The sequence below is a fragment of the Anopheles maculipalpis genome, chromosome X, assembly GCF_943734695.1.
Source record: "Anopheles maculipalpis chromosome X, idAnoMacuDA_375_x, whole genome shotgun sequence".
NCBI lineage: Eukaryota > Metazoa > Arthropoda > Insecta > Diptera > Culicidae > Anopheles > Anopheles maculipalpis.
In genome coordinates this window covers 11,847,077-11,869,343 of record NC_064870.1, presented here as the reverse complement: position 1 = coordinate 11,869,343, position 22,267 = coordinate 11,847,077, and the positions used below count along the sequence as shown (strand labels likewise).

Below are 22,267 nucleotides of genomic sequence, written 5' to 3'. Positions count from 1 at the left end.
CCATTCCGAACCTCCCAGTTTCTTAAATTCTTTTCCACACCAAGCAAGCAAAATGGAGGCCAACTAACACGGCCAGCACGTTTTTATGACGGCCATTTCTGGGAGGAAAATATTCTCACACCCAATAGTGCGCTGTTGAGCATGATTATTGAGCACCGGAGAGGTGAATGTAGTCTCAGAGACTCAAAGCGTGTATGAATAAACGAAAAAAAATTATTGAGCACCTGCCGCATCTTATCGTGCGTGAATTTGATCCCTTCCTGCCCTCCCACACCAAACACACACACACACACACACATTCAATCTCTCCTTCAGGTGTGAAACTTGATAGGTCTTACTCGTAGCGCGATCTTTCCCGCCACAAACAAAAAATGGGAACGCAATCGTGAGTGGAATTGCAAATGGAGAACGGTAGATATGGACACGGCCCGGTATCGGTTAGCTTTATTGTGGCCATTTTGTTATGCGCTTTCTATCTCTTTCCCCTCACTTTCTCACACTTATCAATGTTTGTTCCCACATCCCCCACCCTCTCAGTTTGCTGATGCGTTTCGGTATGGCGCTCGTCCCGTAATTCGTTATGAATAATGACCGGCAGGTCGGTATGCATAATAAAATAAAATACAAAAGCGAAAAACAATTTCACCAAACCTTCCAGGCTCAGGTGTTGCTGTGTAAGTGCAAAAAAAAAACTGCTTCAGCGGAAGGATTACGTATTACGATTTGATCAATCGTGTGCAATATATAAATATATCGCTAACTGTATCGGTACGTGGGTTGCATGCTGAGTTAGTCCACAACTAATCGGAGATGATTTGTGCAATTGAATATAAAAACGTTTTAAAAAGGTTATAAAGAAACATACTTTTGAGATAAAGACGACTTAACGACCGTTTAGGTCACGCCAGCCATCGAATGGTTTACTAGACTTCCCGATACCACGTAGTTGGATAGTCAGTCCTCGCTAAGGGGGTCGGTCCGGATGGGATTTGAACCCCGGTCCAGTCGTTTGAAGACCGGCGCCGCTTTCGCCTATACCACCAAGCCGCCCCTTTAATTGTAGAACTAACTATTTAAAAAAAACAGACATGTTCTATAAAAGGATTGCGTGACTTCAAACAAATATGACTCTGACTTGTACAAAGACTTTGACATTAGCTCAAGACGATGGATGTAGAATCGGGTAGAGCTCTCACTGTAGAATCTGGTAGAGCTTGAAGTCCTGCGCCATTCAAACGAACGCATCTGTCTTCTCTCCAATTTGAGCCATCTGAGACTTGGGGCTGAAATCTCCGAGGACCATCGTTTATGAATTTAACCGGATCCAAAGCTTACGCCAATGCTATGGATATCATTGAGTTGAGGATCTCCCACGTAGCTTACCAAAGCAAAATCCTCGAGCTGGAGATTGATGAGGCAAAAACCAAATTGCTGGCGGCACTAGATCACCGACAAGCATACGTAGATCTACACAACGTCGATTGTCCAGCGCTCCTCTCGTCGAAGAACAAATATGACAAATATGGCGGAGCCCCGGAACACGTTTGGCTCGCGCGATCCTCTGGCCCGCATGTGTCGTCTCCGCGACTCGGCTGGTGAGGCATTTGGTCCGGAAATGTTAGTGTCAGTAGTGATTATGCGGGCCTCGAGAGAAAATCTATCTGTTGTGCGTTAAATTGTATGTTGACTTTTTGTAAAACATTGCAAACTTCATGTTGCCGACAACACCGAGAGGGCTAAACAGTCCTTCAGTTTCATTTGAAATTACATCGATACTGCTTGCTAAAGCCTGAAGACTAACTTCTCACTTCTCAATATTCATCACCAATACCTGATATCGGAGAATGATCATCAGTTTTTTGTCTGATTTTTTTTTTACAAAACATTGTTTATACAAAACAACTTAAAAACTAGTTTACAAAAGAAAAGTGGGGTACATGTAGAGTCGACATACAGGTTTTACAAAGAACATTACAAAGAACATCATCCAACAATGTGGATGACGTAGTTTGCAACCAGACGTACGATAGGAATCCTGTTACTTATGCTAATGTGACTTAAAATAGGTAAGAGGAGGGAAGGGAAGTTGAGGTTGAGGTATGGAACAATGGCTTCCATAGCCTGTATCAGTATGCTCCAAGCACTAGATACCCTAGCGCACAGGGCAAACTTGTGCTCCAGAGTCTCTGGCTGGGAGCAGAATGAGCAGGCTGAAGGAGACCGATTCAACCTGTCGACCAGCAGTCCGTGTGGCACCTTGTTGTGCACCAGCAAATACAGTATCGACCGTTGGTCGGATAAAAATCTGCAGCTGGTGACCAAATCCATCGCCAATCCGTGGAAGGTGACTCCATAGTCACTTTGGAGTCTGGAAGTCTGTCGACCATCATTTGCCGCAAACTTTTAGTTGAGACAGTAGGTACCGGATGGTATGCGAGCTGCTGGAATACCGCCCGAAGGCACGGATACGTTGTGGCAATGGAGCCTATATTGGGGGGATTCCCAGCACAATCGATGTGCTGAGTCCCGATTTTCAGGCAACCCTGCTCTGCAACGTACCGATTTATAAGCAACGCTGTTGCGGTAATGGCGGGAATGTGAAGATTGAGTCCACCTCGATTGCGTGGAAGGGCCAATTGGGCTAATGGGATTCGAAAGCCCCCAGATTCGTCCCACAGGTAAGACCGCACCGTCTTTGTGGTCACACATCGATGCTACAAGCCAAAGCTTGGGCAGAAGGAAAGTGTATAAAAGCACCACCTTTGCGCCAAAATGAGGTCTCTAACACGGTGCAATCTGACCAAATGGCGGAACTGTTGAATTACGTTTTGTCAGTTATGCCCCATGGCCTCCCGTATATTGTAAGTGAACAATATGCCAAGCAGGCGCAATCTTTCATACTTCCCGCAGCCACGGAACCTGCATCGGGGTGATAGTTGGTGTGATGTATCCTATGTCCAGTGCCGTTGTTTTTTCCACGTTCAGCTTCGCCCCAGCGGTTCTGCCAAACGCTTCTATCGTTGTTTTCACCTCCTCGAGTTTGGGAAGGGAGGTTGTCTCCACCGAGATGTCGTCAGCATATGCGATGATCAGGTCATCCTGATCGCAACAAATACTTTCTAATCAGGTGATGAGTGGATTAAGATAAAGGGCAAACAGGTGCATGGATAAAGGATCGTCCTGTCTGACAGAGCAGCGTATGGGATCCGACGGGGAAAGGTTTCCATTCACAAGGATACGGGAGGAGGATCGTTCACCAACTATTCGCAACAGTCGCACAAGTCCTGGACTGAAGCCCAGAGAAGACATAGTTTGCCACAAAAAACTTCTATTAACTCTTCTTGAGATCAACCACCCTCTCCTTAACAGAGAGCACCGTTTGAAAAAAAATCCAATACTTCCTGATTATGGAATCAAGACGATGTTTAATAATTCTCGACAGTAGCTTGTAGATCGATTGGAACAGTTAGTTTGTTTGCTATAAAATTGTGTCCATGTATCGGCTAGAACAGGAAAACGTTACTAAGCGTTACAGCGTTGAGTTATTATAAAATTAAAAGTTCCCAACGGGCAAAGATTTTAAACTAGCCGTTTAAATGTCCGGCCCTCCCAAGCCATGCAGATGGATTCCATACGTTGTAAACTGCTCAGCAGCACAATCATAAAGCGCAATTAAACAGCTCCAACTACATGGCACCTTACTCGTGCACATATCATCCCCAGCCGTCTCCCGAAGACAGGCAAGCGTTTCATAACGAGTGAAGTTGTACGACTCGGTAACGGCGAAGGTACTTTAGCGTTTCGCAATCTGTAATAGATCGGCATCACCGAGTTCCGACCCCCTCCAAGACGCGCTCGCGGTACTCAAACAGCCAATTAGCACGCAAATTTCGAACGGGCGCCTGTAACGCCTGCTACTTCACACTTTGTTTCACACACCAACCGTTACGTTCCAATTTTGGATTGAAAGCGGTGTCTTCAAGTGTGGTCGACTGAAGGTCCATTCTGTTTCCACGTTCTCTAGTGCATACACACACACACACACACACATACACACACCACAGGAAATAAAAATGGATCGATTTGCCAAGAAAAAGGAAAAATACAATGAATTCCTAAATGACCCTTATTGAGGCGCTTTGAGTGGGAAAAATCAGTGTACGCTTACGGTCCAAGATAGCAATAGGAAGCGAGGGTAAAGGAAAATGGCGTCCCACCTCACCCAGTAGGCAAGAGTCAATTAGCGATGGATTAATAAACGAGCACTTTCGGCACTTGCCTCGGTGTGGCCATCCGGTATCAATTTCAGGATGCAACGGATGCCACACAAAGTAGCAGGAGCCATAGGGATGGGGCGAAAAAAAAACTTTCCCACACGCGTCCAAAGTTTGGTGAGTACCTTTCGGCAATCTATATATGTCTTACCGCCCATCGTTTGCCTTTCCAGCACGAATCAGCGCCCAGCAGTCCGTAGGATCTGATCAAACAGGATCTAGAATTAGCTCTAGAACTTAAACCCTACGGAGGGGAGGGGCGTTAAAGTTGTGGCTCTCGGAACCTCGGTGCAGGAAGCGAAAACTTAGTGTGTAGTTTCGCTTCGTTTAAACAAAAAAAAAAAAAACCCCGCCAGAAGAGAAAAGTTGACTACTACATGGATAAGTATTATGGTGCTTCAGCTCTAGGATGAGAACGGATTGAGCTTGAAGGAAAAGTGAATCAAGTAAGATTTTTTTTTTGCTTTCTTTTTCTCCGGCAAACAGTGAATTCGCTTTCGCTCGGTCCGACTTGTGCTTTAATTTGTTCTTGCACGTACTTCGTTTTTCTTCAATTCCTTCTACTGCTACACACACTCGCACACCCACACTCGCGTATACCAGGGCGAACAGTGCGAACTAAAGTTCATCGTCGTTACAAGAAAACGTACTTTCCGATTTCGCTTGGGGACTTTTAGCGTCACCATCGGTCGCTTTCCGCCCGACCATCACACGCTTCTGGCCATTCGAGTCGGTTAAGTTTCCGGCGTACGTACTCAACGCGCTACTTTGCCAGTTGCGTTGGGCGATTGGGGGTTGCAGTTATAGTAACTGCCTTACTTCGTTTACTCTCTCGAGTTTGCTTGTTACTTTGCACAGGGCAAACTTGCCCCTTTAAAGCAGCCCGCCATTTTCTTCTTCCTTGTTCACTGCTTCGCAGGAGAGCGAATGAACTCTGCACGCTGGCATGCCAGGATGTCGCTTTCTGCTTTAAGGAACCTGTAAACATTGCACCGAAATGCACTTAATCTTGAGAAATGCGTTGGCAGATTTTGGGTGTGGAGAGCGTTAGTGGTCGCGTGGATGACAAGCAGCAAGGTGAATATAATGCAAAGCTTTATATCGCTCAGCACAGTACGTGCCAGTTAACACCACTTAAAGCTTTAAACACTTCATCGGGCAAGAGTCGTAACGATTGTGACGAAGTGCAATATTGTTGCTTGAAGTACTGCTGTGTCCTGTTGTGTCCTGAGCAACAGCAGATCCAATCGTGCCCGGCTTCTATGTGACATCGTTAGGCGCCGGTGAGTGGCGAATAGCTGCTGCAGCTATTCGCTGAAGCATCCAAGCCGAGAGGCCTTCGAGCCGATTTTGTCCTATTACTGGTTGCTGCAAGCTGCCCTTGTCACTCTGTGTGTTTGTGTGCGGGTCAGCAGAAGGAAGCGCCTTTCCACGGCTACGATCCGGGCTATTCCCGCTTCAATGTGATAATGTTATTCAAAAAAGCGCTTTCCCCACTCCCCCTGTTCCCAGCTCACCGTGGCACCGTTGGTGATGTTGGGTGAAGCGTTTTCATCGCTGTAAAACAAAACACACTCCACCAAGGGAACGACATCCGGAGAGCGTCCGGATCGTTGACATGCAATGGAAAGAAAAAATGTGTCCTTCCCATTTGCGTCCCGCTATCTCTCACTTTCTTGGAGAAGATCTTGGTACTATATTACCAAGATCTACGGGTGTGTGTGTGTATGCGCGGATTTGTGTGTGCGTGTGTATTGCACAAGTATCTAGACGAGCAGGACGAGGGTTGCTGCGTTGCTCTTGAGAAAGGTTCCACACACATACACACACAGTAGTGTCCTGAGCCTTAGAAGATGGCTTGGCAAACCATCTCGGAACCTGCACGACAGTGTGACATATGTAATCCGATTACGTAAGAGGATTAAAGTGAGCTGAGGTATGACGATGTCATCGTTCGTCGTCGCTTACGAAAGCCGCGATGTGTGTTCCCCGGCGATCGGCAGCAAGGACCTAGATTCGTCGTCCATTTTCTCCCTGGTCACAACCATATGCCGGAATTTTACCGCCTCAAGTTCACCGCAATCATCGTTACAAATCGGAACGGTGTGTGGGTGAGTGCGGTATCCCTCGATGGATGCATATTTATTTGTTGACGCTCGTGTTGACGTCCTTCCAGTGGCACTAGACAACCACTGGAAGTCATCGTATTATACCATTTTCGCAAAAGCAATCGAAACGAAACGACATTACAATGGCTTCCCATCCATTGAATGTTTCTATCTGGTGACAGCAGATAGGTGCACTTGCAGGATGTCCCCTTGGGACGTCTCTCCGCCCTTTATACCACATCCACCGGGTGGGATCATCTCGTTAAGGTACCACAGGTCGGCAGTGAAGTTGCAGTACGCCACGATTCGGTTCGCTCAGTTCACCAACGACCGGGATCTTGATTGGACGTATTGGGAGGAAAAAAAGAAACAAAAAAAGAACACGGAACGAACTCCCCGTTCAAAAGGTGTGACACGAAAGCTTCACTTAATTAAATCTAACACAGTCTAGCAGTGAGTGATTGTGTTAAAAGAGCCGAGTAGTTCAGCTAGAATTTGAACACAGTACATGACAGTCTTTACAATCGGCAAGAAAGTAAGTCTGCGTTGAACGTTTGTGAGCGTCTTCGTTGTGTGTGTGGTATCAGCTACTTACTTGACTTTAGAGGAATTCCGCAGAACACGTCTCAATCAACCCCATCATCTGACAACTCAAGTACACAAGGATCCACCAAATGTCAATGTGTTCGAAGACGGGACTTCTTATGAAGAAGGTGTTTGTTACATTTCGCTTACCTGAAACAATAAGAGATGAAAGGGAAACACACAATTAATAGGAGAGAAGAATTAGAAGTTGTGTCAGGGATGCTTAATTTTGTTTTGCAGCCATTTTATTTTTGTTAATTCAGGGGGCGTTGGGAATGTCGACCTAATTTCTTTTGGAGTCTTAGAGTTTTTGGGCAGCCGGGCGGTGGAATCGACAACGGCACCGGTCTTCACACGACAGGACTGGAGTTCAAGTCCTATCCGGACCGTCCCCCCGTAGAGAGGATTTGACTATCCAACTAGGCGGTATCAGCAAGCCTAGTAAGCCATTAGATGGCCGGCGTGACCAAAGCAGGTCGTTACGCCAAGAAAAAGAAGAGAATTGTTCACCAAATAGAATGTTATTACCCACACAAACACATACGCTCTACTCGCCAGAAAGTAAATGTTTTCATCGCTAACCTGTAGCTTCCTATGACTCACGACACATAAGAAAAAGTTGACGTCCTTTTAACCTCGGGGTCAAGTTGAAGAAAGTTTAACATTTTTCCAACACCATAGCAACGCAAAGAACCGGAAATGGTGAAACTGAACGAGATGATGGGATATTTATATCCCAGGAAACATCCACTCGTCGAGGTGGTGGAGTCCTCACAAATGTGCGACTAAGCATTGCTCCGGAACTGGACGGTATCCGCCCGGTGACACCGGGGCAGCTGCCAACTGCTGCCGGGGTTTCCTTCGCTTCGTACCAAAACTTTTCCTTACTAACATCTCTACTCTCTTCTCCCATCCCACCCCTATTGTGGAACGGAAATCGGGGGGAACGGTGGATGTTATAGGGACGTCCTGGCTCCACTCTCAATTGTGAATAAATAAACACAAAAATCCGTCCACACACGACCGAGGCTTAGCGAGGTCGTCGCCACGAACTTGTTGTTTGGCACGAAACAACCGACCCTAGAGTAGTGGATGCTGTACCGTTTTTTCCCCCCTATTCTTTTACTCCCGTTTTACCCGCCCATACTTTGCCGAAATGGGATCGCCACCGTCACGAGAAACGAGGGTGGTGCGTTATCATTACCCAAACAGCAGCCATTCACATAACCCGTTTTCGGTTTGTGTACTTCATCTCTCCCCTCTTTTCCGTTTTCCAAAAACCTAGATCCCCCCCCCACCCCCCTGCCACCCTTGCGCCGAGGGCTCGTGTGTCCGGAGGGAAAATGATTGATTAAATTTTTGCTCCAAGGACCTAACGTAACGGCAGGAGGATGGCACGCCTACCGTCCTGATTCTCCCCGCAGGAATGTCACACGAATGACGATTATTGTCAGTCAAGGAAAGATTGAATGAGGCACACAACGGCACACGGCAACCCTAGAGAGATTGGAAGGGGGTTTAGCAGGGGGTGGATCAACATTTCGCTGTCGCTTGTCTGACGTTCGCATCCTTCTAGGTTCCGCACCGAGCGGGCCGAGAATTCTACCAATTTGAGCGGCGCACAACACGGGCCTCGGTTCGCAAACATTCGAGGCTTTGTTTTTCTTTTGCCCGGCGACCCTAACCTTCCCTATTTTCCATACCTTCGTTTCCTACATTTGCCAAATGTCTCAAAAAAAAAAAAAAAACTTCCTTTTGACTGAGCACGGATTTTAAGACAGATATCACCTGCTGCACAATGAAGTCGCTCGAGTGGCTGAAGGTTTAGAGCCTCAGAAGGTTGGCGTACCGCCAATGTGTCCACCATTTGCTGCTGTGGCTTATTTGCTGCGGTACGGACGTATGCCTCTTGTAATACTAATTTATACTTGTGTTTTTCCTGTTCTCTGTTTTTTTCTCTGTGTGTGTGTATTTCTCTATCTACAGAGCTCTACTGCTTTGGATTTGACCCTCTTCTTCTCTCCCCCCGGGGGGCGAGTGACAAATAAAGACGAAAACACAACACAAACACCGCTCGCTCGAAAGCAAAATCTTTGTTAGTCTTTGGCGGACAACAGACCAAAACTCCGACTCCGTCTGATCCGCCGCCCTGCGCTACTGCTTTCGTAATGCATGAGAGTATCCCTTAAAGGTGTGTAACGACCAGCTTCGGTGGTTGGGTGAGTATCGTCCTCCCAAATCGTCCAGACGGGAAACCGTTGTGTGCTTCGGAAAACACAAACAAGCAAACAGGCAGACGTGGGTAGTGGTACGGTGGTCGGGCAAACCCCGAAAGCACTGCGACTATGCCACCGGCAACATCAGGACGGAAGGGGAACGCGGGGCAGGCAGCTGGAGGTCACCAGCGCAAGGGGAAGGCGGCGGCAGCAAAGGGTGCGGTGGCTCCGGTACAGGACCCGGACGAGGACACGAATGCCGGCTTCGGGAAGTATTTAAGATCGGAAGAAGGTAAGTGTGAGAGGAAGGAAGACTGGAGGAGAGAGGGGGGGGGGGTATCGGGGAAAGGGGAGCTATTGATTGGATTTCGCATCGACCAGCAACATCACCATCACCACTACTACCACTGTCACTACGGCTATCACACACAACAATGCGAACGAAAGGATGCTTCAGGCTACAACTTCTTCAAGAAGTCTAAGTCTCAACGATGGGTATACGTAACTCGTCGTGAAAATGGGATAGGGACGCCCGGGAGGGAAGCAACTGGTAAGGAAGATGGAATCCAATCAAAGAGTCTCAAGAATGGAACTCAATCGCGTTGTGAAAGATCGGGTGGAAAAGCTAAACAGTGAAAATGCATTGTGAAAAGGGGCGTAGTGATGATGGTGGATATGAGATACTACGGTAGCCATTTTGTTGTTGAGATGGGAAAATAGTTTTGGCTAACGGATGAGGGGAAGCAAACAAACAATGTCGCCTAAACTTAGACCGACAGGGCTACTGGAAATGAAGAAACAAAATGTTACATTTTGTGTTGTGGATTGCATAACTTTAGGCGGGATGTTAATTATTCATCTTTTTGTAGCAAGAAAAGATTTGTTACTTGAACGAATCTAGCTCCTCTTCAGCTGCTGCTCTCTCGTACCATAATACTGTAGTTCCTCTTATTACGCTCTATTGCCGACAGGTATCGAAATGATGAAGCTGTTCGTGATCGCCAACACGATTGTGGTGTTCGTTACGATGGCTTGGCCACAGATGCAACAGTCCTATCGCATCCTGCGCTCGCTTGTGTTTAACGACGAGGACGACGACTCTGATGAACTGTAGGCGGGTGTGTGTGTGTGTGTTTAGTGATCGTGTTCTGAAGGTTGTACTTCAAGTGTGAAGCCAAAAAAACTGATATTTTATAGCAATCCTAACCAAGAGACCAAAACTGACTGATTAAGTGATTTCGGGGCAAAAATTGTCCTCGGTTTTCTTTAAGCTATCCAAGCGACGTAAAGTAGCAGCGACGATGCTGCTGCTAGCCTTTCGTAGCTTCTTCTTCATTGCCGTCATCCTCGGCTACAGTACCGGCATTTGGCGGCTGATTAACGACTACTTCCGGCGCGAGTTCCAAACCTACCTCGAGGAGGAGTCGCAAACGAACAAGTACCTGTTGCGGGACCCGCCCAAACACGGACCACCGGAAGCAACCGATAATAAGCTTCCAGCGCCGAACCGGCTCGGTGGGCAGGCCGACCATCAACAGGTGACAGATTCGATTATGACACTTTTCGAGACCACCACCACCAGGGCAGCCGGCACTGACGCAGGTGCGAGTATTTTTGCGAACGACGCGAACGGTGAACGGGAAACGCAGCGTCCGGGTGAGCTGGCGTTGCGAGTTGCGGCGGCAGCGGAAGTCACCGATATCCGGCCCCGGGATGACAGGCAAGGAAACAAAATGGAGTCCAATCGTGGGACGGAGGGAGAGGAAGAGGATAAGTGGATTTCGTACTGGAGCAGGCGGGGCCGGAAGCCTGACGGTGGGTCCGTGGACAGCGCGGACGCTTACTGTACGATTAACGCACTAGTAAATAGCAAAACGGATGATGCCGCGACCAGAAACAAGCAGCGAATAATGCCGGATGGGGATGATTTCGGTTGTCCCAACTGAAGGGACCGGGTGGAAGTGTCCACCAAAACGTGTCTTAGCGCTAGCCTCGAGCATAGTGGGATAAATGTAATGGCAATAATAAAAAATACGCTGTCCAATGTTTGACGTAGAGTAATTTGATGATAACTCCAAGCTGTGAGCAATGATGGTGCAATTATGCATACAGTAAGAAAGATTAGTAGGAATATGACAATCAGCCAACGCTTAAGATGTGTTCTACTGTTTGAGGTGTTCTACTTCAATGAGATGATGTACTTAGGCCATCGCACTATTCAGGACGTCAATATGATAGTACTTGTACGCCTGTAAGACTCTCTGGACTGACTCTGAACTCTGGATTCTGGGCTCTGGAATCTGGACTCTGAACTCTAAACCTGAACTCTGGACTCTGGTTTCTGGATTTGAGACTATGGACTCTGGACTCTAGACTATGGTCTCTGGACTCTGGAATCGACCCTGAATGGACTTAAAACGCAGATATTCTTGTGGTGGGAAGAAAAAACTCGGTCTTATAATCGCGACGAGAACGGAACAACGTGATTGCAAGCTGTGCGGACCACAATCTTTCTTTTATCTGACTGTCCAGGCAGTCTGAAGATTCTAGATGTGAATCTTCCTTACTGGAACGTTGGAGACATCGAAGCCTTACCTTTGGTAGGGGGACTCTCGATGCTCATCGGCGGAGCAAGTCGACCAGGCGACTTTGGATGTTCAGAAGGAATATCCCTAACAGACATGTTGCAGGTTTGAGGCCTTACCTTGGACAGGGGGACACTCAAACCTCTAGAAAGAATTGAACGCAAGATTTAGCTTGTTGTACCTTCTCTTTAGACTGCTCTTTCTCTCTCCCTCGAAGGCTTCCTAGAGCGCTTTATTAATATCGATCGATCGATTGCTGCACTTGCAAGACATGTGTCGCTATTATTGAACTGATCGATCGGAGCGGGGCGATCGATTGCTGACTCTACCTAAAATGTGCCGGATATCATTCGTCGTGAAGTTACTTATTTTGTGTTTTGTGTTGCTGACCACTGTCTGGACTCGCTGGTTGTTTTGAACTGATATTTTATTGCATTGCGTCACTCGCTAGCCGGGTGCGCTGGTCAGTGTTTGAATGTTCTTGTTAAGGCGTTCACTTGGTTAAAATAGTTGAATGTACGCTTCTTACGTTCTTGGTTAATGCAGGTTATTTGTTAAAGTGGTGAATTTCTGCTCACCGTATAATGCCACGTCAGGCTTGTTGTATGCGAAATAATGTATACTCTAGTGAGATGTTTAGCAGATATGCTACATTCTCTTAGTTTTGCTTAGAAGAAAGATGCTCGCAAGATGGTGGACTCCAATAGATGCTAATAGACTACGCTAATAGATTCTACTGGCTTCAGTGTATTGATCACGTTATGAGAATGTCCCAAGAATCCAGAAAGTTACGACAATGAAACAAGAGATCTCCACAAAGTTTTTTTTAGCTCTTCCACATGGACAGAACAGGCGTCAAATCTTTTTGTCCCAACTCTTAGCACCTAGAAGTACTCTATTTTTTTTTAATTTTAACTTCTTACCACGTTTTTCTTCAATTAACTATTTTGCAATCCCCAGTAACCGATCCACCGATCTTAAGCGACCCCCTTTTCCCGGACTTCCTTTTAATTAAAATTCCACTATTTTTTGCCACGGTGACAAGAGGATTTATGGGTGCTGTTAACGAAAAAGAGAAAAATCCCGCTACTCTCATGACCAACCCCTTCTTTGGGGGATGTCCAATTGTTCCGACTGATATATTCCCATCTCTCCGCTCCGTTACCAGGCGGAGCTGTCTTTCGCTGTCGATAATTGGATAATTGGGAACGGAAAACACCGGAGGTTGACACTCGACGATTTGTCGTCCAGCCCGCCCGAAAGCCGTCGTTATTTGAGCGTGTTTAATTTCACAAATTAGTCACCAACGGCATCAACGTGGTTGCGCGCGTGTGTGTGGTCCATTATCGCCGCGGGCGAGACTATCGGAAATAAAATTAAAAAAAAAAACCGTGAAGTTCGACGGACGATTCCGTTAGTAGAATGTGAGCTGAGTGAGAAGCTGTACAACACTGCTTCTACCAATTCATCCGTATGGGAGATATTAGGTGGTGAAAATGGTCGGAAAAATCGTTTGCAAAATTGAAATGCTTCTACACCGCGCGCATTCCGTCATTGAACGTTGTAGAAGAAAATGAAAAACTAATCCCGTTTCTTGACCGGAAGTGTGCAAGAGAAAGAGAGCGGTAGAAGAAGAGAAGAAGCATAAATAGCGAAATGGAAGCGAGCGGGAGGAAAACGCCAAATCCGGCCACCAAAACCGATGGCATTGATAATGAAGGTTTGGTTGCGTTTTGGAAGCGTTCGGTTGGTGCGGGCGTAAATACAATGTACGAATAAGAAAAAAATGGCTGGGAAAAACACGAAACAGACGAGATAAAGAAATACAAAATGTGTTAAACAGAAGCGAAGAAAAGCAGAAAAGCGTACCAGAAAGAAACGAAAAACAACAACACAAAGCAGCAACCCCCAACCAGCCACTTACAGCTGGCTGGCCTGACCAAAACGTACACAACAACACAACACCCATCGGAACCGAGCGGAACAAAAGCGAATGAGGAGAAGAAAACGAAATGGAAACCATCTCCCAACCTTCATCCCCTAACCGACCCTCCCCCCCAACCCTTGCGGTATACCTAAACCGCATCACCGTACCGGGCTGGATGGAAAATCGGGAATAATCGGAAGCGGCTAATTGAAGGTGCGCGCTCGCGCCCACAACATCCCAACTCTGTCTCATCTGTTCTGCCTCAGCTGGCAGGTGGATGAAAGCGGTGAAATGTGATCTCTTAAGGTGAGCAGCAGCAGCAGCAGGAAAGCAGCAGGTACGAGGGTGTAAGGAGATAGTGGCAATAAAATCACTGTTTTATCGCTAATGTTTTTTTGTCATCTTGTTGACCAAAAAAACAAAAAACAAAAAACAGAAAAACACTAAAGTAATAATAACCTCCTACCGGCACTGAGCGACACCCAAACGCATTGGGCAAACCTTCAGGTGGAAGTTTAGCTGTAGATCGTTAAGCTCAAAACAATAAGCCGGCAAGACTTCCGAGGAGACAAGACGGAGTAAAAATGCATTCAGGCCGAGTGGAGAGTTTCCGCCATGGCCGTACGCACATCTGGAGCAGTGTACCAGCCGATAACACTTTTGCACACTGACAGATAGGCTACGGGGTTATACGGGCAGTATGAGTGTTGGTCGTAAAAAAATGGACAAACAAGGTCTTTTTTTTTTTACTTTAATAAGTTTCATACCACCGAACTCACATCCACTTTTAGCTGAGTTAGTGAAGCTTAGTCTTTGAACTGCTGCTGAGGAGTGAGAGTGAATTATAAGTACAACAGTATGGGTGGTCCATCATATAATGATTCAATTAGGATTTATGGAGAAAGTTGGTGAAATATAGCTAATATGATATCAGAAAAGCGAGGGAAAATATGGGTCACAAATGTAGTTGGTGTCATTAGTGTCAATTGTGCGCACCCAAGGTAAGGAAGATGTGGTCTGTGTAACTGAACGATGATATTAATTCCGATCCGGATGGCTACAAGTAGACGTGTACCTTTTAATAGCAGCGAGTTTAATAGTATTTGGAGGTTAGGACCACTTTAGACCTCGATTTGCAATCAAAGTGACCTCATCATCAGCGAAACTTTGGTGTGTCCAGACTTATCTTCCAAGAGATCGCACCGTTTGAAAGGCCTCGATATACAAGCGCCCTCGACTGTTAGTGGTGAGTGTCATCGAAGAAGTGTCATGTACCAATAAATCTTGCAGTCGCTGAAGATCTTGCTATCCGAAAGAGACTTTATCTTCCAAGATATTTCGTCATCCAAACGTGATTGGATGTATCCAGCAACAACATAGTTCTCATCCACCAAGAGACCTAGTCGTTTCAAAGATCTCGGTGATATCGTTAACGAAGAACACTGACGTCGAAGGTGGGTAGGTCTCGTATACAGGACTAAACATTTAGCTGCAGGTAAAACAAAGACATAGATTGTCAGAAATGATAGACTAAGAGCTCTCGATGTTGTAGCAACCAGAGATCTAGAACCCCAATAGTGCTTGACGTTACAGAGGACCTCGTCTACCAGAATACTTCATAATGCAAGGATGTTCAAAGCTTCCAGTAACTGCAAGACCTCGTCGTTTGAAAGACCTCATCGCCTAGACGATTGAGGTCGGGGAAGGACAATAACCAAGAGACCTCTCCAAGTTTATATCGCCAACCGCCTGTCACACCTTTTTTATGACCAGACCACGATCAAAGAATTCTTCCTAGTCCTTCTGGCCTTTACAGGACAGGAAATTCGCTACAAAGTGTGACATGGTGCTGTAGCGCTCTTTTTTTTTCATAGCACACATACACTCAGGCACATGTAGAGGTATCACAATACTGACAGCTTTCTGCCCTGCTAGAGAAGGACCATAAAATACAGGTACAACGAAAAAAAAGAAGGGACACACACTTGAAGCAAAAGAATGTGTTCTCGAAAGTTGATGGCGCTAAAAGGTGTGTACCTCACACAAAATCACATACACACACACACACACACACACACACACACACACACACACATATGTGGATATTTTGTAAGAGAAAGTAACAAAACAAGGAGAGAAACTGTGAAGAAAAGCGAACAAGCAAATTCCGCGCGGGGACAGCATTGCTTTCTGACAGGACGAAACCTAACAGACCTGGATTAAGGGCGGATTCAAGGCGGTCGGATTTTTGTTTTGTTTTTGAGAAACCGGCTTTACAACTCTTATCCTTTTTCATCTCGTTCACTCTCTCTCTCTCTCTCTCTCTCTCTCTCTCATGATCGCTGTTCATTGGCATCCGCAGTGAAAAATATCATTTTCACCATAAAATGTTCGGGGGTTGGGTGGTAAAAAAATGCCTTGTTGAATGAAATTAGCCCCATCCGTTCCCTTTTTTTCCTGTTCTTTTGCGGTGCATTCTTTTGTTTGCGATGCAACCACATGAACGCACGACAGGCAGAATGATGCACACCGTCCAGAAATTCTCCGAACCGCCAGACGGTTGGCCTTTGAAGGGTTGGTCCTCGGGGTGCTTTAGCATTATTTTTATTACATTTCGCGCTGGTAATGCAATTCTCCAGGCAAACGGTGCAAGGGATAAGCAGTAAAGGATAAGCGGAGATAAGCAATCTGTTCAGCACACACCGCACAGCGGGTTTTATGTAGAAGAATTTCCGGAAGTCCCATCACGCCCCGCTCACCAAAGGAAGAATGTCCTTTTGAAGATGGTGGAAAACAATTACCGCCATTGCAGGAGCACGAGAGTGCAAATAACACACAGCTAACACGAAGGACAGCGATATGCGATATGGGTGAAGAATTTAAATTCGACAATTTCGCCCTTGCCTACCTCAGATGCCCATCTGGCTGACCCAGTCAGTTTCAGCAAACGAACAAAAAAAAAAAGTAAGTTGACAAGCAACACAGCGCTACACTAAAATAATCATTCTCTATTTCTCTCTATCACACACATCCACACACATGATGAGATCCTTAAAAAGGGAAGGACAAACCCGGGCTCGTTTGTTGGGACTCGACACACCGTTACCACTTTATGCTAATGTTCGCATCCGCCGCACATATTACATATTTAATTACCGCTTACCAAGGATGTAGGGAAGCCGAACGGGACAAGAAACGTTTCTGAGCCGCATCCCTTGTGTGTGTGTGTGATGGTGCCCTTTTTCACCCGTTGTTGTGCGAGTTGTGATTTCCGCACTGACGCCTGCTTTGTGCAAAGAGCATGGGCAATATAGTGCACACTATTTAAAACGGTTTTGCCCTCGGTGTGGTGCGATCATAAGCGCACGATGGTTCAGCGGAAGGACATTGAGTTTGAATCGGAAAATGAGTTAGGTTATTAAAAGCAAGGATAGGTATGCGGTAGAAATTTAGAATTTGGTTTAATGGACAAAGGCGACGGCATTCAAATCTCATCCGGACCGTTCCTCCGTAGTGAGGACTGAGAATCCATCTACGTGGTATCAACAAGTCTAGTAAGTCACTGACGGCTGGCGTGTCTTAGAAGATGGCTAGCCAAGAAGAGGAAGTCATTCACTTCTGAGATATTAGCATCTTAACTAGAAGTTGACGAGTAACGCCCCAAATAGCCAATGGAAATTTTTGGCTTCTCGCAGCTTCTCTTCTTATAACATCATCTGACGTTTCTACTGTCTTGAGCCTCGCCTATTAGAGCATCTAACCCTTATGTACGTCAACGAAAATATTTATAGCTAGATGTTGTTGGAGACCTTACTGGAACATCTCTCGAGAAATAATAAAGCACTATCGTTTAAATCAAATCCCCAACAAAACTTGTCCGGACTAGGATGTCCAACGAAATAGAAAATAAATATGCTGGGACCACTGTTCCACCGGGACGATGCCACTGCTATGGCGAAACAATTACACTGCCATTACAAAGCGACGGACGCACGCAAGGGACGCATCCAGCATGGTGCATTCTGTCGAGCTTCGTGTAAGACGTTCCTTGAGGACATACATGCGATCCTGAGATGTAGTTCGTCCGCTGTCGGATGAATACAATCCTTCTTCCTGTTCAGCTCAAACGTCACACACACACACACACCCTGGAGAACGATCAATGTGTGTGGTTTGTATTCAAATTTAATTTCTTACATCACATGCGCATCGTCCCCGAAAACCCCGAACCCACCCAAGATGCCACCACCCAGTCAAACGGATCCTTTTCTCTGGGACCATCTGTCTTGCGGGAGGGGGGACAACCCAAACGGGATGTCTTATCTTAGGTCGGAGTTGGACGGATGTCTGTTAGTGTGTAACTTTGAGGGACTCCTACACATCCGGCAAATGGGTTCATGTTTCATCGCGACCCTGCTGCTCGTGCATGTGCGGGTGGAGGTCGTCTAACCGTCCACACCTTTACATGCAGCCTCCGGAGACTCTAGTCTTTGGGCTTTAAATAACACTTTGATAGCAAAGAGCAGCGGTAGTGGTAAATTAGTAAATGTGTTTCAACAGCAGAGCATGCAGGGTGGGATGGTTGGGCGCCATGTTGAAGGCTGTCTTCTGGGAGGATTCTTCCGCACTGTGTGGTGCATTATAAATGGAACGAGCTTGTAAGTTTGGCCTACAATGGCGCGAGTATTCATCAGCTTGTATCACATTCTAATGTTAAGCTGTTCTATAAGAAATTAGTTGGACTTGCAAACGTCAAATATCTTCAAATAGACATCCAAAAGCCGGGAAGCTTCTCCAGGTCACTGATGGAAACTTCGATCGCCTTAAAGTTCGCTTTAAAGTCTGATCATGTTTGTCTTTCCATGTGCAACGCTCATTAACCACCAAAAAAAAAACCACTTCCGCTGCCGGAAGGATGCAAACACGTAAAAAAAAAGCTGCAAAAACACGTTTTGACAAACCAGAACTTCCGGTCGCTCACTCTCGCATGCGATTAGGTAATGCATGAACAGCCCACACACACACACAAAAAATGAAAACCCAACAGCATTCTCCTGCCAAGCAGGCGGAAAGAATTTTCAACCCCCTGCCAAGTGAGTGAAAAAATAAATGCATTTATTCATCATCCCTAAGGTGAGTATTTGTGGGGTTGCGTGCTGCACGCAAAAGAGCCACCCAATCCACCGCAAAATCGAAGAAAAACAAGGAAATAACACGCGGGCGCCAACTAACAACACATCGCTCGTGCTGAAAATGGATTCATTAGGCACAGTTGGATTGGGTTGGCCGTGCCACCCCGTGGTAGGGCAGCTTTCCCGTATCGTGCACCATTTAGCCTCGTAGGGTAGGGTGGTAAAAATGGTTGGTTTTGATTTCTCTTCGGTTGCGATGACTCTTGCGCCCAAGGATTATGGAAAGAATCAGTTTACCATTCTTCATCATTTAAGGTGAAATGAAACCATTATTTAATGATGCTTACATTGAAAATACAATAAAATCAACCCTTTTGTGAAGGGTTGTTTATTATTTTGATTGATGTTTTTGCTAGCATCAAAACTCCTTTTTACCCTTCACATCCGTTCCGAGCGTAGTTGTAATTGTATTATTTCTTGGTGTTGAGTGTAATTTAGCTCGTTTTATGGTGCCAATGCTTTATAAATGCTTACCCAGAGGTGTCAAACAACTCAATCAACGAAGAGCTTAAGTAAAATATTTATAGTGTGGAGATCAACTTTCAACATCCCAAAAACAAATTAAGTTTTTGGTAATATAAACAAAGCACGTAAAGAAGAAAACTGTCAAAACACCGAAATATCATGTAAATATATGATAACCTGGACCACAACAACTATACGCAATTCCTGGAACAAATACTCGCACGTCATTGACTATTGAGACTAACCAAACCAAGCACATGCACTTGGGAAGGTGTAAAATCAAACTTAGATTGAGAAGTACTCACACGCCTATGCATAGGACAACCAAACTCATTGTGACTCATTGTCACATTGTGACAGAATGCATTATGGAATTGTGACTTAATGCTATACATCACTCAGCGAAATAAAAACAATATCCCAAGTCAACGTAGACTTTATCCTGTCCAATAAAAAAAACTAAACCAAACAGACCTACTTAAATTCGTAAAAGCAACCGACCTGTACCATACGGTCTTATTCTAATGCGTGTGTTTAAACTTTGTACAATTTTTAAAGTTGCCTGTGGTTATTATTCATGGAACATCCTGTATTTTCTCCGAGTGAAACACTAAAGATAACAGCAAAACGATTTGAAGTAAATGTGGTTTTGTGACATCAGTGTCGTTGCAGTAAATAACGAATAGATGCCTTCTACGACCAAACTGAATAAATATAAGCCATGATCTAAAACGTCCTTCAAAAAGCTGCGGATTAACCTATGGGCCAGGGATCTCCCCGACCAGGGAGGTCTCGTCGATCAGAGGGACCAGAGAGATGAGCTTCACCGATCAGGGCTAGGAAACCAGCGGTGATCAATAATTATACGCACTACCCCCTGTACCCTACCCTTCCCCCCTTCGGGAAGTTTTATTTTTTATATAAGGACTTAACATCCATTCCGCCAAAGGCCTCCAAACACCTTGTTCCGCTACTGTTTACAAGGGTCTTGCATCGGGTTTTGGATAAATCGGTCGTTATTGGACACATATTATTCTAACAATATGCTCAACTAATTCATGATTCTCGAATGTTTGATGGAGGAGAAAAAAATGTTTTTTACAGTTGAAGTCATCTATTATCCAGTCATTCAAAAACATACACTCAGAGGCATTAGTTTGACAACTCTGACTGATATCAGGCACCTTTTTGTCTTGCTATATCTGTTTGTCTCATCCTTTATCGTCCGTTCCCCAATAAAACAAAAACGGTAGCGTTTGACTGGTAGCAAAGTAAGCAAGTTATGCTTTGATGCGCTCATCAACATCCCTCTCCGTCTTTCAGAGGCCCTTCCAACCCTGAATAACAATGCAGTACCACCCTTTTCGCTTATGGTTCAAATTTCCTTTTTTTTTGCACGACTTCGTCACCGACCAAACAGCAATTCTCTCCAAATTGGACGGTGTAATACTAGCCAGAAGAAAGAGAAAAAAAAGAACAAACCAACTCCTCATCACTCTAGCAAAAAAAAAAAAAATGTTTGCGGGCGCGTAGTAAACACCAAACACTCCGCCTCAAATTGCGATCACGTAACATGCGCGCAACAGAGTTCGCGCAACGCGCTCGAAGCACATACACACACACTACCTCCGATTGTTTCCCTTGACCTCCAGTAATTGCTTCACCCGCGAACTGGGTTTTTTTTTGGCGTGGTGCGTTGTACCTTCTTGAACGAACGAACGCGAGACAGGCTTCAACAACAATAAGCAGAGGTCTGTCAACTTGAAGGTTTGAGAAGGTGGCGCCGGTTCGATTTTTAAAACGTAGGATTATTGTTGCTCCTCCAAAAAAATAAAAAAATAAAATAAATGCAGGAGGCGACCCGACCCACTGAACATGACCTTCTCCGGTGGTGGTGCTCCGGTAGCGTGACAAAAGTTTTCCGAGGTTAAAAAAAATCGTTTTTCGAAAGACCCAATCGAGACCCAAAGCAAGACTTCACCGGTGAGCAAAGGGGGCAGGGAGCACCGGAAACCGATCACCAGTCTGTCGAGCGTAAAAACTGTCTTCTTCTTTTATTTGCTGCTTGTAGGCGTCGCCCAGTTTTTTGGAGAAGTGTGTTGTTGTCCAAGTATTTTGCTTTTCATTTGATATGAGAAGATGGCGGCACGGTGGGCTTTGATGTGTCAGTTAAGCTCCAAGGACATACTGTTGTAGGAAGCTACATCTCCTAGAAAAAGGCTGAAGTAGTCTGTACTAGAGTCGTCTAGGGCAGAACAGTGCTCAGGATTTCAAATAGGTGGTGTATCGTATCGTAGCGAAAACACACGAAGACGAAGGATGAGACATTAATAGCTGTGTTTAAGAGTAATTGTAGAAAATCCAGCATTATTGGAGTACTTTTGCTTACTTACAACTTATTCGAACTCCAAAGAGACATCAGCGGGACCGATCCCGAGAGTTTTGAAATGACTCTCTACCACGTTAGGTAGTATCAATGCGTCTAGTTATCAATTATATGGCGGATATGACCTAAGAAGCCATAATTCACATATGTTGACTGCATCTTCAAATTCCAAGAATTTGAACCCAATCTACGATACGTCACTCACGACTAGGCATCTTCAATAACTCAACAAGTCCTAAAGTTCTTGAGAATTCTTTATGTACCAACGATTACTGTTGATGTGCTTCAACTTGAGACAGTCATATCGGAACGAGACTGCAAGACATCTTTGTTAACAGTAATCATCTAAAACTCCTATCAGTGACCTCCCGGTACCCAACATCCTACCAGCGAAGCGGATAAGACTTTCCATTTCAAAAGTGATTGCCGCAACGATGCAGAGAGCCTTAAGATGTAACACAAAATCGTAGGGAAAGTCGAAAATTACACTTTCAATAAGCAGTGCTTTGGGCACCAATGCCTTGGGATA

General features: G+C 45.5%; 5 protein-coding genes across 5 annotated transcripts in view; 4 read left to right on the top strand and 1 right to left on the bottom strand.

The window, feature by feature from the left end:
- LOC126560131 (BTB/POZ domain-containing protein KCTD8) overlaps positions 1-8,453 on the top strand; it is a 346,716-nt gene extending 338,263 nt beyond the window's left edge. The window contains exon 2 of the mRNA XM_050216293.1: positions 8,442-8,453. The gene's annotated coding sequence lies outside the window, so the exon portion shown is untranslated. The remainder of the gene's footprint in view (positions 1-8,441) is intronic.
- LOC126560583 (uncharacterized) overlaps positions 1-11,129 on the top strand; it is a 499,122-nt gene extending 487,993 nt beyond the window's left edge. The window contains exon 2 of the mRNA XM_050216545.1: positions 10,464-11,129. Within this exon, the coding sequence (XP_050072502.1) occupies positions 10,485-11,129 (645 nt within the window). The 5' untranslated portion in view covers positions 10,464-10,484. The remainder of the gene's footprint in view (positions 1-10,463) is intronic.
- Positions 1-22,267, bottom strand: part of LOC126559830 (DNA damage-regulated autophagy modulator protein 1) — a 399,963-nt gene that overhangs the window by 277,199 nt on the left and 100,497 nt on the right. The gene's annotated exons all lie outside the window — the stretch shown is intronic.
- Positions 1-22,267, top strand: part of LOC126564858 (mitogen-activated protein kinase kinase kinase 15) — a 153,791-nt gene that overhangs the window by 55,242 nt on the left and 76,282 nt on the right. The gene's annotated exons all lie outside the window — the stretch shown is intronic.
- LOC126561521 (uncharacterized) overlaps positions 9,307-22,267 on the top strand; it is a 67,330-nt gene continuing 54,369 nt past the window's right edge. The window contains exons 1-2 of the mRNA XM_050217726.1: positions 9,307-9,475; positions 10,155-10,320. Coding sequence (XP_050073683.1) covers positions 9,313-9,475; positions 10,155-10,297 — 306 coding nt within the window. The 5' untranslated portion in view covers positions 9,307-9,312 and the 3' untranslated portion in view covers positions 10,298-10,320. The remainder of the gene's footprint in view (positions 9,476-10,154; positions 10,321-22,267) is intronic.